The following is a 15,722-nucleotide window of genomic DNA, read 5'->3' as shown; positions in this document are numbered from 1 at the left end:
CAATGACCCTCTTCTCCCTCAAGAGAGCAAAGTTGGTAGTTGTAGGAAAGTTTGTATTTATCTTTTTTTAAAAAGGCATGATTGTAAAATTTTGATGGAGCACAAATAACAATGTTAAATGATAATTAAAATACGTATTTTCAATTCTCTTTTTCCTTTTTATTCTTTATAATAAAGCTTTATACATCTTTTTTCCTGTTTATTCACAAAAGAAAGGTGGTGGGAGAAGCTGTGGAAGATTCCTGAATGCATAAGGGGATGGGATGATCAGCTGAAACACCATGTTCCTAGCCATCTCGCTTTCCAAGGTGGTGTGACTAAATCTATCAGCTTTTCTAGAGCTGAGTGTGCCTAGTCACATTTACTATTTACTTAGTGCTTTAAAGATATCTATTGTCAGCTCTGATACTCTAAACAGGTGTTCAAATTGGTTTGTAATAAAGCTGGCTAAGCTTATTGCATGCCTTTGCATTGCTTGCATCTTGGACTGTGGGCCAAATAAAGCTTTAAAAGATTTTTATAAATCAAAATAGTTCAGCTAACATATGTATAAGTTAAAAAAGATGGAAGCATTAGATAAAGGTATGAATTTATTAATATGGGTTAAGCTGGTTTGTTTACTTGGAATATATAATGAAGGCAGTATGTTAATATAGAATTGAAAGTTCATTTAAGGAATTTTGACAAAGGTTTTTTACATTTACCCATCTTAATACTGTCAGAAAGCCTGACTTAAATACTCCAGCCATGGTCATGCCTTTGAATTATGTAATGCTTTGTTTAAGTCTTCCTTTCTCTTCCTCCAAGAAATGTCACCTATAGTTGAGGTGAAGGCATCTTGGAATATTAGTGATCAAGAATAACCAGATAAACGTGATGGGCATGAGGGTCATTAACAAAAGTTCTCTCATTGGCATCTGTATCACTAAACATTAAGACCATTCATTGATTCAGCAGTGCTTTCTGTCATTGTGTTTGTCCTTATAAATGTGAAAGTTAACTGAATCCTCCATGATTCTTTTAAAAGTGTCGCCTAACCCAAGTCACCAGCTTTCCTATGGCATGGATAACCTGTCTTCTGAAGAACTGTTTTGCTTTTCTGAAGCGTGAATGTTTGTTGTTTTGTACCTCTGTGTATCAAGTTTAAGTTCACATTTTATCCTTAGTTTTAGTGCTTTTTTCTTTCTAACTGGCCAGCAGGAATTATTATCGAGTCATATTATCTTCTGTCAGCATACAGTTTATTGATATGTGAAACTGTTAACAAATTACACATGGAAAAAACCGAGGATAATTTTTCTAGAGGATATGTTTTCAGGACTTGAGATTTCTTGTGAATTTTTAAAATAATGGTTGGTTGTTTACTATATACTTTTTTTTTCATAAAGAAGGAGCAACACCAGACTAGTCCTTAATATCGGAGATAGCTGTTGTGTCACTTCCTCATGCTGACATATTTACTAGAGGGTAAAATTAATAGCCTTCTAGTAAGAGTGGCAGTTGAAGGGAAGGGCTCATCTGACATCTGGAAACCTGTGTTCAACTGTAGTGCGTTGAACTTTGTGGACTCGTAGGATGGAAGTGAAGCTAGGGTCTATATACACCCAAGGAACTGCTTGTGTATGTCCCTGTGTTCCCTAAACAGTTGAACTTAAATTAACCTTTATTTGTAATTGAATGAAGAGATACAGGTTCTTTTTTTTTTTTTTCCCCCTCTAGAAATAGTATTTGTGTATAGCTCTAATATCAAAGAAATTTAACAAGACTATGAGGATGATTGTTCTAATGATTTAAACTACAGGACAGGTTTAACAGCAAAAAAACAGATAGACCTTCAAAGGCATAAAATATGATTAACGGATTCTTGTGTATCACAGTTGGAATATTTTATGTTTTGGCATTACGTTGATAAACTTGAAAAATTTGAGTTTTTGTTGTGTTTTGTTTTTGGTTGTCTTAGTAAAAAAAGCCTGTAGGGATTGCATTGAATATTCTATATTCACTGGGAAATCTTTTCTAAAATTTTTAATATTTATCTACATTTTTTTTTAAATAGTATTTTCATCTCAGCTTAGTGACAACAAATCAAGTAGTGATGAAACCAGTCACCAGCCCAGTCCTGCCTTTAGACGACGCCGTGCTAGGAAGAAGACCATTTCTAGTTCAGAATCTGAGGAGCAACCACTGGCTGAACAAGAAACTGAACCTTCTAAGGAGCTGTGTAAACGTCATTTCAGTAGTGGGCTCAATAAATGTGTTATACTTGCTCTGGTGATTGCAGTCAGCATGGGATTTGGACATTTCTATGGTAAGTGAAAATTTGTTGCACATAGGCTGGTGGCATAGGGTAGAGACACTAAGAGTGAGGAATTCTAGGATCTGTTTTAGTGTCATGATTAAAATAACAACCTTGAAAAGCTTGCAGCCAGTTTAGTTTGATCCTCAGTTTTCTCAATTGGAGAGTGGGGATAGTGTTGCCTATTTTACAAAGCTGTTTTCACTTAAACTAAGCAGTATTAAGAAGTATAAGAATTATTAGCCTGTATATTTTTTAAATAAGGAAAAGATTGGAATATTAAAAATCTGAAATGCTTATCATAAAGCAAATCATTAATTAAATTAAATTAATTTATTTAAAAAATATTTTATTTTTTTTTATCTTAGAGAGAGAGGAAGGGAAGGAGAAAGAGAGGAAGAGAAACATCTATGTGCAATTGATTGGTTGCCTCTCGCACGTCCCCAACTGGGGGCCTGGCCTGCATCCCGGGCATGTGCCCTGACTGGGAATTGAACTGGCGACCCTTTGGTTTGCAGGCCAGCGCTCAATCCACTGAGCCACACCAGCCAGGGCACAAATCATTTATTTTAAAATCACAATTAAACTAGTTTGAACTAAGAGTTTTATTAGGAGGATTATTTAAATCCCAGTTGAATAGTTATAATTGAAATATCACAATAATTGTTGCTCACTATTTCTACCTTCAGGTTTCATGCAAGCTTTATATTTTGTTGCATTTGTTGTTTTATAGTTTAGCATTATACTTTGATCGCTATTAATCTCATTAGTGTTTTTTTATGTACATTGATTATCTTAATGCAAAGCCTTTAAAGTCTTTTGGGTGAACAGGAAGGAATTCTGTGTGGTGTTATTTCATTTGGGAGCCCAACAATTGAATCTTATTTAAGGTATATATTTGCACAAAGATGAGAGAATAACCCTGACAGGCATGGCTCAGTTAGTTGAACGTCGCCCCACATAAGTGAAAGGTCACTGTTTTGATTCAGGTCAGGGCACATAGGTAGGGTGTGGGCCTGGTCCCCCGGTGGGGCAAATGCAAGAGACAACCGATTGATGTTTTCTCTCATACATCCATGCTTCTCTCCCTCTCTCTCTCTCTCCCACCCCCTCTCTCTAAAAATAAATAAATAAAATCTTTAATAAAAAAAGACCAGCGTGTTTGAGAACTGAACATTCACGCTCTGCTTTATTAGAATCAAAACAAATGTCTTACATCTTGTCAACAAACTTAAGTTTGCCTTACATTAACTGCATTTAGATTTTTTTACTATAATCCACAATTTAATTTTCTGAAGTATTCTTGTTTTGCTAGTTCCTTCTAGTGGTGTCCATTATATAAATATTGGAGAAATATGTGTACTCTTAATGTTGATTTATGGAAAAGATACATTATTCAACATAGTACAATGTTAGGGTAATTAATGAAGACTGTCAATACTTGATTTAAGCCAGAATCAGTAAGATGTGTTTCTTCTTGTAGGTACCTGCTTGAATTTAATACTAAAGTAGTATAATTTATATCCTCCCTTGAAATTTGTTGTAATGAGATTTGACTTGAAATATATATATTTAACTTTTTCATTATCTAGCTGGAGCAAATGTATGAATCTTTTTATGCGCATGATTCTTTTTCTCCACAGGTAAACGTGGAGGTAGCAAAGGAGAAGGTCCTACCTTAATCTTTTTTTTTCTACTAAAAAAAATTGAATGATTTAATGTTATTTCAGATTTCATTAAAACCTCACTAATTGCATGAACTTCTAAGTATTTTGTAGGAAGATGAGTTTAGAGAGGAGTGCATTCAAAATTGAGAAATTAGCCCTGGCTGGTGTGGTCCTGTGGACTGAGTGCTGGCTTGTGAACCAAAAGGTCTCCGGTTCGGTCTTATGCTAGGTGGAAGGAAAGTGGAACATTCCAGCAGTGGAAATCCTCATCACCTAAAAGTAAACTTGCTGGGTTTGGGAACAGTGAGAAGACATAGCAGAATTGATATTTAGAAGTAATGGAGTGAAAGGTTGTAGTGTGGCATGCTGTTATATTATAAAACATCTTGGAATCTGGGTAGGAGAGTTAGATTTACAGGGTGATTTGATGGCAGTAGTTTTAGAGAAAAAGTGCAGGAAGGAAAATGATATGGGGAAAATTAGAAGAGTCATCTGGGAAATTTTGTAATTTAGATATTCAGTGATCAGAGCCTTAATTATAGAGATGGTGGATATGAGAGAAGGTTGGTGAAATAAGGGACATTGAAGTAATAATGGAAAACTACTTTGAGGTGGGATATTCAAGGTATTGGTGGGCTTTTTTGTTTTTTAATTCCAAGAAGTGTGCTAGCTGCTTTACTTTTGGAGGTGGGGGTGTGACTTTATAAATCTTTATTAGATTATAAAGGAAACAGATGGTGAGCCAGTTTGGTTTGTTTTTACCAAACTTTACTCTAAAATTGTTTAGGTTAGCTGTTGAAGTTTGATTTTTTTGTTGTTGTTTCCATGAAGTTGCCCCCCAAAGTGTGCGCAACAGGCAGCTGGATGTAGTGGCTGGAAGCTCTGGTCAGATCTGTAGAGGAGAAGTCTTTTTATAGCAGTGATAGCAAAAACTGACAGTGGGTTAATGTAATTAAGAGAGAGATACTTTTACACATGGTCAGAAGGCCAAAGATTGTACTTTGGGCAGTGAAACTTTATAGTTAGGCAGCTGAAGATTTAGGGAAAAAATAAATAAATAAAAGAAACTCTAGGGAGTGGCTGCTGCCTCAGTCTTGGGGAGGAAAAAATCCCAGTAGTGAGATCGACAGTCATTAAACAATGCTACGTAATAGTGCTGCCAATTCAGATCTCAACACATACTTCCAGGTTATTTTCCAGTGAGCAAAGGAATTCATCCTATTAGAAGTTTGAAAAGAAAGATGTTCTGTCACTTGGAGAACTACATATGTATTTATTTCAACATTAAAAAAAAAAAATCTGAATTCTTTTGAGTGATACTGAAAAAAATTTGCCATGCTTTTATAAATTGGAAAACTTAAAAAGATGTGAATCCTAACAGAGCATCAGCTGTTAATTGGTAATAGTTGTTTGTACTTTGGTAAAAGATTTCTCTCTATATCAAGAGGTATTGAAGAAATTAAAAATGAATTTTTTTTAGCAGTAAGAGAAGAAATAATAAACTTTTATTACATCCTTTCATTACAAAATTCTGTAGTACCTTTACATAATGCTGTGCTACTCAGTAGATGTAATATTAAAATTGTCATACATTTTGCTTTATTTTTGATTTAGTGTTTTTTTCCTCTTCATGCATGAAGCATGTAGCAGCATGTGAACAGGCATGTCTTGGCAAATTAACATTTTAATTTTTAAGATGATTTTAATTTTTTAGTTGGTTTAAGATTCCTTTGTCACTGCTAGGATAGGATGATGGTACTCTAGTACAGACCTAACTAACACAGAATTAAAAGATTTGGTTTTGAGAATGGTGGGTAATCACAGTTAGCTATTTTCCTTGCTATACCTTTTGGGTTTGTGTTATATTATTTAGGCAACTTAGAGTAAGAAAAAATAGGCATTTTTCTTTTTCCTTATAACTTGTGAATAGACGCCATGCTTTGTTTTTTTTCTCTGTCTTGGAGAGTGCAACACTTTATATACTTCAGAGATCTCTCAAAAGCAACAGACCTGAGTGCTCGCTTCTGCAGCAGGTACACTAAAATTTGAACGATGCAGAGAAGAGTAACATGGCCTCTGCACAAGGATGACACGCAGTTTTGTGAAGCGTACCATATTTCGCTCAGTGCCCTGGCGGGCATCCTCACACCCTCTGATTAGCTCAGAAGAAATAGGAGTCAAAGCACAATGTGTAGCACTCGATAGCAAAATCATGACTTTTCACTATAAAAAAAGAGAAAAAAACAGACCTTCGTGTCTTCAGTATAGTAAGAAAAAACATTACTGTAAATTGTTTTCTTTGTTTGAGTAATGTGGGTTGGCTTGTTTTAATCAAAAGGATAGTGAACTGCTTAAATATCCTTAGGTGTATGAGAAATAATAATAAAAAAGTATGTTAACCTATTTGGCCTGATTTATATTATATTTAACATCTATTCACCACCGTTCGATGAATGACACCATGAGACTTTATTTTATTCATTCTATGTTTATATATTCAGAAATTTTATAGAACTGTGAAATGCTGATATTTTGAAGAAAATGATCCTGTCTTGATTAGTCAAATATATGTAGATAAAATGTTTATTAAAATTTTCAAAATATTGGTAATCAAAACATTTATGTTATATATCTCTAATAAAATTTCTCATTTTTAGGCACAATTCAGATTCAGAAACGTCAACAGTTAGTCACAAAGATACATGAAGATGAATTGAATGATATGAAGGATTATCTTTCCCAGTGCCACCAGAAACAAGAGTCTGTTACAGATTATAAGGTGCGTACTACTAACACATTTTATAAAAAATAATTGTTAGCCAATAATTAATATGCTATTCAGGTACAAGTACAGTACAGATTAGTAAATCAGTAATAATAATGGTAATTGTTGATTAGTTACTATGTCTTAGTCACTGTACTCATGTATAGTATTTCTCTTCTCACCACAGCCCTATGAATTAAGCAAGTGTTAATTTCATTTTAGAGATAAAAAGGTTCAAAAAAGTAACTTTTCCAAGGCTAGCAACTGGCAGTAATTCTCACTTCAAAGGTATTAGTCCTAATCACTTATAGTATAGTTAACATTAAGTTGATATTATATATAAAATATTATTATTAACTTAGGTTTTACAGAGCTGACCAAACAATTTTATTCAGTGAGAAAGAGAAGGTGTGTTTGTAGCCTGCCTAAGCTCTTCCCTTAATCAAGGAAAATAATCTGCCAGTTTTTCCTCTGGTTTCTTGTTAGTTCTGATGGAAGACAGCATGTTACACTTTCCTACCTAACACTCACCTACCTCCAACAGGACTGCTTGTTCATTCTGTCCAGTTACCTAACACATTTGTGCATTTATGAGGACCAGCAAAATAGCTGGTCTCCTGTCTAGTTCTTCCCTGGGAAGGGTGTGTAGGGATTGTAGATAAACTCGGTAGGAAAATAAACTGTTCCTTTTTTCTTCAATTTCCCCAGTTTTCCTTCACACTTAATGTATGTGTCCCTTATACGATTATGATTACGTTTCTTTGGAAGACAGAACCCCACTTGACATTTGAATTATATATTTTAGGGAAAGACTACTGAAGTTAATTGTTAATACTGTCATTTTCCCTACCTTGGTCAGAGGATGTTTTCAAGAGTATTCATTTTCTTTTACCAGCATGGTTTCTGGTTTGATAGGCACTGGCTTTTAGGAGACTGGCCCTGCCTAGATGTTTTACTATGTCAGTTCTTGCAGAGCTGCTGTCTCCATCTGTTAAATGTGGTTTGGATTTTGAAGATCTACATGGACGACCTGCCCGGGATCTGTTTACGGGTCACTTAACTCAAGGATATGGAGTTTACTGAATCCTGCAGTCATTCTGTGGCTGCCTATTACTTTGCATTTACAGATAATACTAAACCACGAAGTTCTCCTCCACGGCTCACTTTTGCTGGTTAACTGAAACTTGTTTTCTTTTACATAGCAGATGAAATGACTATAATGGAACTTTAAATTTTAATTCGTTCTCTGAAGATTAATGAGCCAGACAGTGAAATACCCATTTCAGATAGTTATTTTTAAGTGGAAGAGACTGTCATTTTCTTAAAGGACATTTTTTAATTTTTGCTTTTTTCTGCAAGTCAGATATTTTTCTGGTATGATTCATTTGGTAAATCAAGCAAAATTTAAGTATCATTTTGCTGATTTATACATAAGTTTTTTTAACTGACTAGATATTACCAATAACCATTACTAACCTGTTTAAACTTGTTGTGTAGTTTTTTGCTATTTTGCTTAGTTTGTTACTAATACATATGTTGAAAGAAAAATCAGACCACTCAAAGCAACCTTGAACTGCAGCAAAATTTTGTAAACCTGATTGAACATGATTTTTTTTCTATCAAAGGTACTGACCTTGGAATTATATTACTACTCTTACCACAGTTTCTTCAGAAGATTATTTGAATTTGGGGGAATGAGTTATAAGTGTTACCAAGATTCATTCTGTCCTCTAAGTTGCAAAAGAAACTATATGATTTATCAGAATTTAGACATTAATTTCCATAGGACTAAGATGTTTCAAACAGGATGAAGATTATTGAAATATTTTCCTTCTGCCCTGGCTGGTGTGGGTCAGTGGCTTGAGTGTCAGCATGTAAATTAAAAGGTTGCTGGTTCGATTCCCAGTCAGGGCACATGCCTGGATTGTGGACCAGGTCCCCATTGAGGGTGTGTAACCGATTGACATACCTCTCGCATGTTTCTCTCCCTCTCTCACTCCCTTCCCCTCTCTAAAAGTAAATAATTAAAATTAAAAATTTTTTTAATGAGTTTTGTTTTCCTTCTAAGAGTGCAATGAATATAAAGGGAATTTTTTGAAGTGTCATGTAATCTCTAGCTGTAATTATACTTTTTATAAAAATTAATCTCTCTCACAGAAGGATCAGAAAAGCTTTTAGTCCTATCTACATTCTCTCTAAGAGCCTTATTGGGAGAGATTGAAATCCTGTAGTCAATAGATAGGAGGCTTATCTCTTTTTCTCCTAATATGTAAGTGGGCCTAGAAGCCAGTAAGGATTTCAAATGACTGTGGGAAACACTAATTAGAAGTACCCCATCCCTAGTTTTAGAATCTTGGAGACAAACCGAACTCTAATTTTTAACAAAGTCTTCGAACATCCTATGTTCTTACTTTGATGTACTTCTCTGCTGTGCATTTTCATGTATCAGTCCTGTATTTTCCAATTTTTATATATTGGAAATTTTTGCATCAAGGATAGTCTGCATAAATAGACACTAAAAATTTATGATGTATTATATGTTAAAGATTTAAATTCAGCTTTTGAAACACTTGACATTTTTCTTCTCTTTCACAAAAATTTAGTCATTGAAGGAAAACCTTGCAAAGTGTTGGACCTTTACTGAAGCAGAGAAGATGTCCTTTAAAACTGAGAGAAAGAACCTTGATATAGAAAATGAGTATTTAAGAATATCTCTGGAGAAGGAAGAAAAAGCATTGTCTTCACTACAGGAAGAGTTAAGGAGACTAAGAGAACAGATTAGGATATTGGAAGATAAAGGGACAAGTGCTGAATTAGTTACAGAAAATCAGAAACTTAAGCAGCATTTGAAAGAAGAAAAGCAGAAAACACACAGCTTCCTTAATCAAAGGGAGACTCTGTTGGCAGAAGCAAAGATGCTAAGGAGAGAACTGGAGAGAGAACGACTGAAAACCATGGCTTTAAGGGTAGAACTTCAGCAGCTAAGCTCTAGGGAGGCACATGGCAGCCCAGACTCTCCCAACGTATTGACAGAAAAAAAGGAAGTAGAAATTCTACGGGAAAGACTCACTGAGCTGGAGCGGAAGTTAAACTTTGAACAGCAGCGTTCTGATTTGTGGGAAAGACTGTATATTGAGGCAAAGGATCAAAATGGAAAACAAGAAACTGAGGGGAAAAAAAAAGGGAGCAGAGGAAACCACAGGGCTAAAAATAAGTCAAAGGAAACATTTTTAGGTTCAGTTAAGGAAACTTTTGATGCCATGAAGAATTCTACCAAGGAGTTTGTGAGGCATCATAAAGAAAAAATTAAGCAGGCTAAAGAAGCTGTGAAAGAAAATCTGAAAAAATTCTCAGATTCAGTTAAATCCACCTTCAGACATTTCAAAGATACCACCAAGAACATCTTCGATGAAAAGGGCAATAAAAGATTTGGTGCTACAAAAGACAGAGCAGCTAAAAAACCAACAGTTTCTAGTGAATATTTATATCCACAGTATAAGGCACGTACACAAAACCAGAATACTAGAGGCCCTACCATGCAAAGAGAGGGAAGGAAAGGAAGGCCAATTCATTTTGAAGAATTTGGAAAAAATACAAATTCACAGAAATGCGGCACTGAACGTGGCTGTAGTGAAAATTATAATTCTTTCAGAAAGGCTTGTTCTGATGTATTTGAATGTGCTCAGCAGGAATCCATTAACCTTTTTAATATGAAAATGTTGAATCCTGTAAGGATAGATGAATTTAGACAGTTAATTGAAGGGTACTTAGTAGAAAAACTGGATGGTTTTCATCACTGGAAAGAAGTTGATCAATTCATCAATAAGTTTTTCATACATGGTATCTTTATTCATGATCAGAAGCTCTTCACTGACTTTGTTAATGATGTCAAAGATTATCTTAAAGACATCAAGGAATATCAAGTAGATAATGATGGAGTGTTTGAGAAGTTGGATGAATATATATATAGACACTTCTTTGGTCACACTTTTTCCTCTCCATATGGACCCAGGTCGGTTTACATATCACCATGTTATAATAGTTTTTAACATTTATAGATTGGATAGCATTTTATCATTTGATAAGTTCCTTGGAATGTTACTATTTGAAAAGTACTTTTTGTAAAAGAAAAAGGTACTATTTGTAAAAGTACTTTATTGCCAGAGAATTTAGAATAAATTTAAACATAATTTCAACTTAATAGCTATTGCAAATTGAAATTTTATATAATCAGTTTGACTTGAACAACTAGTTTAATTTCTGCCTTAAGAAATCAGTTAAGGATATATAAATCCTATTTTAGCCTTTTTTGTTTCTTTTCATTTTAGTCTATATGAAAAGGTAATCAATCACCTTAAGATTATTTTCCTTTAATCTTTTATTTACTTACGTTTGGGAAGCTAGGCGTGAACAATACAAATTAAACTTTGAAATCAGAAGAGCTCACATACAATAATTTGGTTGTCCCACTTATTTTCATTTGTCTATTCCATTTTACCAACTAAATTATGGTATTTAATACACTTATTACAGAATTATTGTTGATAAAGGTAGATATGATCAAAGAGGCAAACTTGGCCAGCCACAAGTTTTAATGTGTGTGCTTTCTATATAACTACTAAAATTAACTATCTATTAGTTATCAGCTTTATATTCTGTAATATGAAACTTGACTAATCTTCAAATGTTAGCTTTAGTTTTTACATTTAACATAGTTATCTTCTTGAATAAAAGTAATGTGTCTATAAAATAATGAGACTGATTCTGGTGTATTTAGTCATTAAATGACTGTCTAGTGCATATAATGAGCAAAGCACTGTGAGGCTGCCCTGAGGAAACACATGAAAAATTCTTGCTGTAAAGGAGATGACAAGCTTTTGGAGAGTTAGGTAAATTAATGGAGGTATAGAGGCACTGTATATAGTGGCCTCAGTCTGGAGATGTGTGGGAAGGCTTCATGAACGAGGTGGCCTTTGAACTAAACATTTTAAAACTGGCTTTTGAAGGAGAAATGAATTTGTTAAGCAGATAGGGTAGGACATTCTACCCAAAGGGAACTTTGATTTGGAGATCTGAAGATGTGCCACTTTAGGGAGGCAAGATAGTGCTGGAGTATGGATAGAAAATATTTAGCTCAAGAGTCATAAAAATTTTATGCTCAAGGACTTGCTTTATTGCATTTTGAATCACTGGCAGTGGCCTGAAGAATAAGCAATTGAAAAGGATGAAGCTAATAAGATGGTCTTTAAAACAATACAGACATGAACTGATGAGAATGAGTGGAAAGGTGGGAGACAGATTTGCATAATATACAGTAAGTAAGATTAGTGGTATTTCTTGTGAAAGAGAAGTAGAAGTAACAGTGGTTTCCAGATTTCTAGATTGGGTCACTAGTTGGATAGTGAGATCACCAAGATAAGGAATACCAGGTTTGGGGTAAGGGGCATTGGAAATGAGAATTGTGCTTGGAGGTACCTGTTGACATCCTAATGGAGAGGATTAGTTATATGACTATCTCTAGCCCAGACTGTGTGTCAGTGTAGTCTAGGCTGGAGGTATTTATCAGATTCCTGGGGAACACCAACATATAAGGGGGTTGTAGGAAGAGGAGGCTGAGAATGACAGAGAGTGGCATCATGAACTGAGATGATCTCTAGTAAGAGGAGTATATGTAAATGTGTCAAATACAATAAAAAGGACTGGATTTCTTGGCTTGGAAATGGGTGGCCATGGATGGCATTATGGACTGTTTCAAGAGTAGTGACAAGCCTGATGGCATTATGGACTGTTTGACATTGTGACAGAAGCCTGATTAGAGAGAGAGGAAAGCAGTAAATGTAAACATTGTGAACTTTAGCTGTAGGAGAGAAAAAAAAAAAGACTGTGTGCAAGAGATATATATATATACATTTCTGTTAGGGGAAATGTATATATACAGCCAATGGGGCGGGATTGATTTTTACAGGAAAGGAAGGAAAATAATAAAAACACACCTCAGTATTTTATTGCCACATTTCTTTTTTCTTCTATAGAATAAAGGTATAATACTGAGTCTGGCATGGTTATATTATGATTATATTTCAGATTAACATCCTTTTTCAGTGTTCAGATAATAGAATAAAGGAGAAAAACATTGATTGTTTCTTGTTTAAATAAATTTAACTCTAACATAGATGAAAAATGTGTTTACTGCTTTCAGTCGACCAGATAAAAAGCAACGTACGGTAAATATTGAAAACTCCAGGCATCGAAAACAAGAGCAGAAGCACCCTCAGCCACAACCTTATAAGAGGGAAGGTAAATGGCATAAATATGATCGCACTAATGGAAGACAAATGGCAAATGTCGAAATAGAATTGGGGCAATTACCTTTCGACCCTAAATATTGACCGTCATGATTAAGTTAAATTAGAAAACTAACAAATATGGATGCTTTCTACAATGTTTGGTGTTGAAACTAGGATGAGATCAAGATAACAATGTCTTTATAATTTCTAAGTATCAGTGTGATGACTATATTATTACTCAGAAGCATCAAGCAAAAGCTTACTAACCTGATGTTTAGCTTTGCTGAATATCTTTCGGCACTGGAAATGTTCAACTGTAGTTCTGTTAAGGAAACCAGGCATAAACAGATTTTGTGCATGAAATGAGACTTCCTTTCAGTGTATGAGTTTTAAAGCAAGCTCAAATCATACATGACAAAGTGTAATTAACACTGATACTTGTGTTAAATTTGCAGTAGAGCTTGATAAGTGTACACTGTGGTGGAATTTCTTCTTTAACGTTTTATAATCTTACTATTGCTTCTTGTCTTTTTGTGGGTTCAAGAGCCCGTTGACTTGTGAAGAATTTGCTGCCTTCTTATGAGCTTGCTGATTTGTTCTCTTGTGAAATTTCTTGCACATCTGAATATTGTGGAAGAAACAATAAAACTACACCATGAGGAAAACTAAAGGTCTTTATTTAAAATCTGGCATTGTATTGACATAGTTTTATATTATACTTTTGTGATATTTTTCATACATTTCCTCAATAGTACTATATGGTAAAGCAGTTCATAGGTTTTTTGGTAGTTCCATGAATCTCACCAAATGTTTACTAGTGTATTTAAGCAGCATCTCAATATTTTTACCCAGCAGTGTGTATTTCTCTGGGAAAGATCTCAACAAAGTTCAGAATTTCATCTTCTGTGGAGTTTTCCTTTTAACTTCCGTTCATAGACGTATATGTGACTTCCAGTTCGACCTTCTGGCAAGTGAGTGTGGAAGAAAACAGCAGTTCTTTCATAGTTTCTTGAAATTAGGAAAGCACTTATTTCCTAGAAATAAATTTTAAGTAAATAAAGGCTACATTTTGCTGAGTATTGTTTCAAGAATTTTAGAATGACGAATTCTGATTTGTACCTCTACAACTTTTTCTTAATAAAATAATGCAATTCCTTAATTAACTTACGGTGAGTTATATAGATAGATGGATATAGATTTAGTCATAGATAGGTACTGACATACATAGAAGTGGGGCTGATTTTGTGTAGGGAAAAGACCAGTTACAAACCAGAGGGGTTAAAAGGACCATAACTGTTATTTCCCTGTTTATAAACCTAAGGTGAAACTGTTTTTCCATTTCTTCATGTTTCCTTACCTCCTCCAAAATGCTGAAGATGATCAAGTGAGTAGGCAATGTTGAATTGTTGTGAAACTCTTTATACAACCAGCTTAAGGGATTTTGATAAAATAGATCTGCTTCGTCTAGATACTGACTTTTTCCAGTCAGGTCTGGGGGACATTGGAGAAATCGCATTGGAAGTGGGTAGTGAACATGGCTATGAAAAGAAAGTTACCGTTGTAGTTACAGAAAGTTTTTTAAAAAGTTAAAGTTTTCAAATTACTCTTAAGATATATCATATTTACATTAACAAAATGTGAAATCTGAATGTAAACCGGGTTCCAGTTTAGGTGAAGAGGTAAGCCTTTAATACAGTTTTCTCAAAGATGGAGAATATGACTCTCAGGCCATGTACCTGTGCAGCAGCATCATAACCTCAATTTAGGTAAGATTCAGTAATAGAGAGCAATAGATGTTACTGATTAACATCCAAATAAGTAATGGTGTGTATAGGGAGACTCAGCATATATAAAAAAGATGGCTTGGTGAATTATGACAAGTTAATGCCACTTACTTGGACCACGCAAAAAGCTATGTTTATAACTGCCTTGGGAAAAGTTAATAAAAATACATAAGAGAGGTTTATTTTTATCTATGAAATGTGAAATGCATACATAGTAAATTTACACAAGACCTATTATTTCATGACTTTTATAATTTTGGAGGTAAAGGGGAAAGCAGAAACAGCTGGCAGCCTTGTATTCCAAAGTAGACACCATACTTTTTTTTTTTTCCTCTGCATTGTATACTTTGAAAAAAACATAAGGTGAGCACTTGGTGAACTCTACAAAGCTTGAGACATCAAGCACTGCAACCGTGTATGGAAAGCAACTTGGTACCTGTGGAATTCTTGTCCTCTGCGGTGTTACCGCTATTGTGAGCACGGCAGGAGGGTGACTGTCCCTCTTTCAGCTCTGGTCTTTTTTATAGTAGGGGAAGCTGAAGTTGAAGGGACACTTGGGGTCTCACATCTAACCTGTGACTTTCGCTAGGTGATTCTAATTTTCCAAATTGTGTATTAATGAAGGGCATTAGAGTATTTAAAAGTTAAATTATTTTTAAAAGATAACTTTAATACTAGGTTGATTGAATGTGCACACAAAAATTAACTTCAGATTGTTTAAAGCCAGATTAAGTTTAATAGGTGTAGAATTTTCTTCACAAAAGCTGTTTGCACTTGTAATGATATTAGGCAATTGGTAACTAATTGCATAGGGCCAAATGGATGTCTTTTAAGTGCCCTAAATAGTTAAGACAATTTTATTGTTATATTCCCAGAAATACCCAATTCAAGTATTAGGATATCATCTAATTGAGTTCCCTAATC

At 34.5% G+C, this 15,722-nt stretch overlaps 2 protein-coding genes and 1 non-coding gene across 6 annotated transcripts in view; 2 read left to right on the top strand and 1 right to left on the bottom strand.

Moving 5' to 3' along the window:
* The window catches only part of CCPG1 (cell cycle progression 1), a 43,417-nt gene extending 29,343 nt beyond the window's left edge, over positions 1 to 14,074 (top strand). The window contains exons 8-14 of one of the 4 annotated variants that reach the window (XM_090270634.1): positions 213 to 308; positions 2,057 to 2,308; positions 3,940 to 3,966; positions 6,621 to 6,742; positions 9,331 to 10,739; positions 12,927 to 13,024; positions 13,559 to 14,074. In XM_090270634.1, coding sequence (XP_090126760.1) covers positions 213 to 308; positions 2,057 to 2,308; positions 3,940 to 3,966; positions 6,621 to 6,742; positions 9,331 to 10,739; positions 12,927 to 13,024; positions 13,559 to 13,575 — 2,021 coding nt within the window. In that variant the 3' untranslated portion in view covers positions 13,576 to 14,074. Of the gene's footprint in view, positions 1 to 212; positions 309 to 2,056; positions 2,309 to 3,939; positions 3,967 to 6,620; positions 6,743 to 9,330; positions 10,740 to 12,926; positions 13,305 to 13,558 lie in introns of those variants that run through there. The other 3 variants (XM_090270632.1, XM_090270633.1, XM_090270635.1) reach the window with 3 other exon arrangements.
* On the top strand, positions 5,978 to 6,084 carry LOC150016522 (U6 spliceosomal RNA). Its single transcript, XR_016510192.1, has one exon. It is a non-coding gene; the product is annotated as a U6 spliceosomal RNA (small nuclear RNA).
* Positions 13,671 to 15,722, bottom strand: part of PIGB (phosphatidylinositol glycan anchor biosynthesis class B) — a 31,882-nt gene continuing 29,830 nt past the window's right edge. The window contains 3 exon segments of the mRNA XM_090270643.1: positions 13,671 to 13,920; positions 13,923 to 14,048; positions 14,372 to 14,552. Of these exon segments, the coding sequence (XP_090126769.1) occupies positions 13,903 to 13,920; positions 13,923 to 14,048; positions 14,372 to 14,552 (325 nt within the window). The 3' untranslated portion in view covers positions 13,671 to 13,902.

Source organism: Furipterus horrens, unplaced genomic scaffold (genome assembly GCF_987537825.1).
Source record: "Furipterus horrens unplaced genomic scaffold, mFurHor1.1.pri manual_scaffold_3, whole genome shotgun sequence".
Taxonomy (NCBI): Eukaryota; Metazoa; Chordata; class Mammalia; order Chiroptera; family Furipteridae; genus Furipterus; species Furipterus horrens.
Note: the sequence above shows the minus strand (reverse complement) of the source record. Positions and strands in the feature narration are given on the sequence as shown.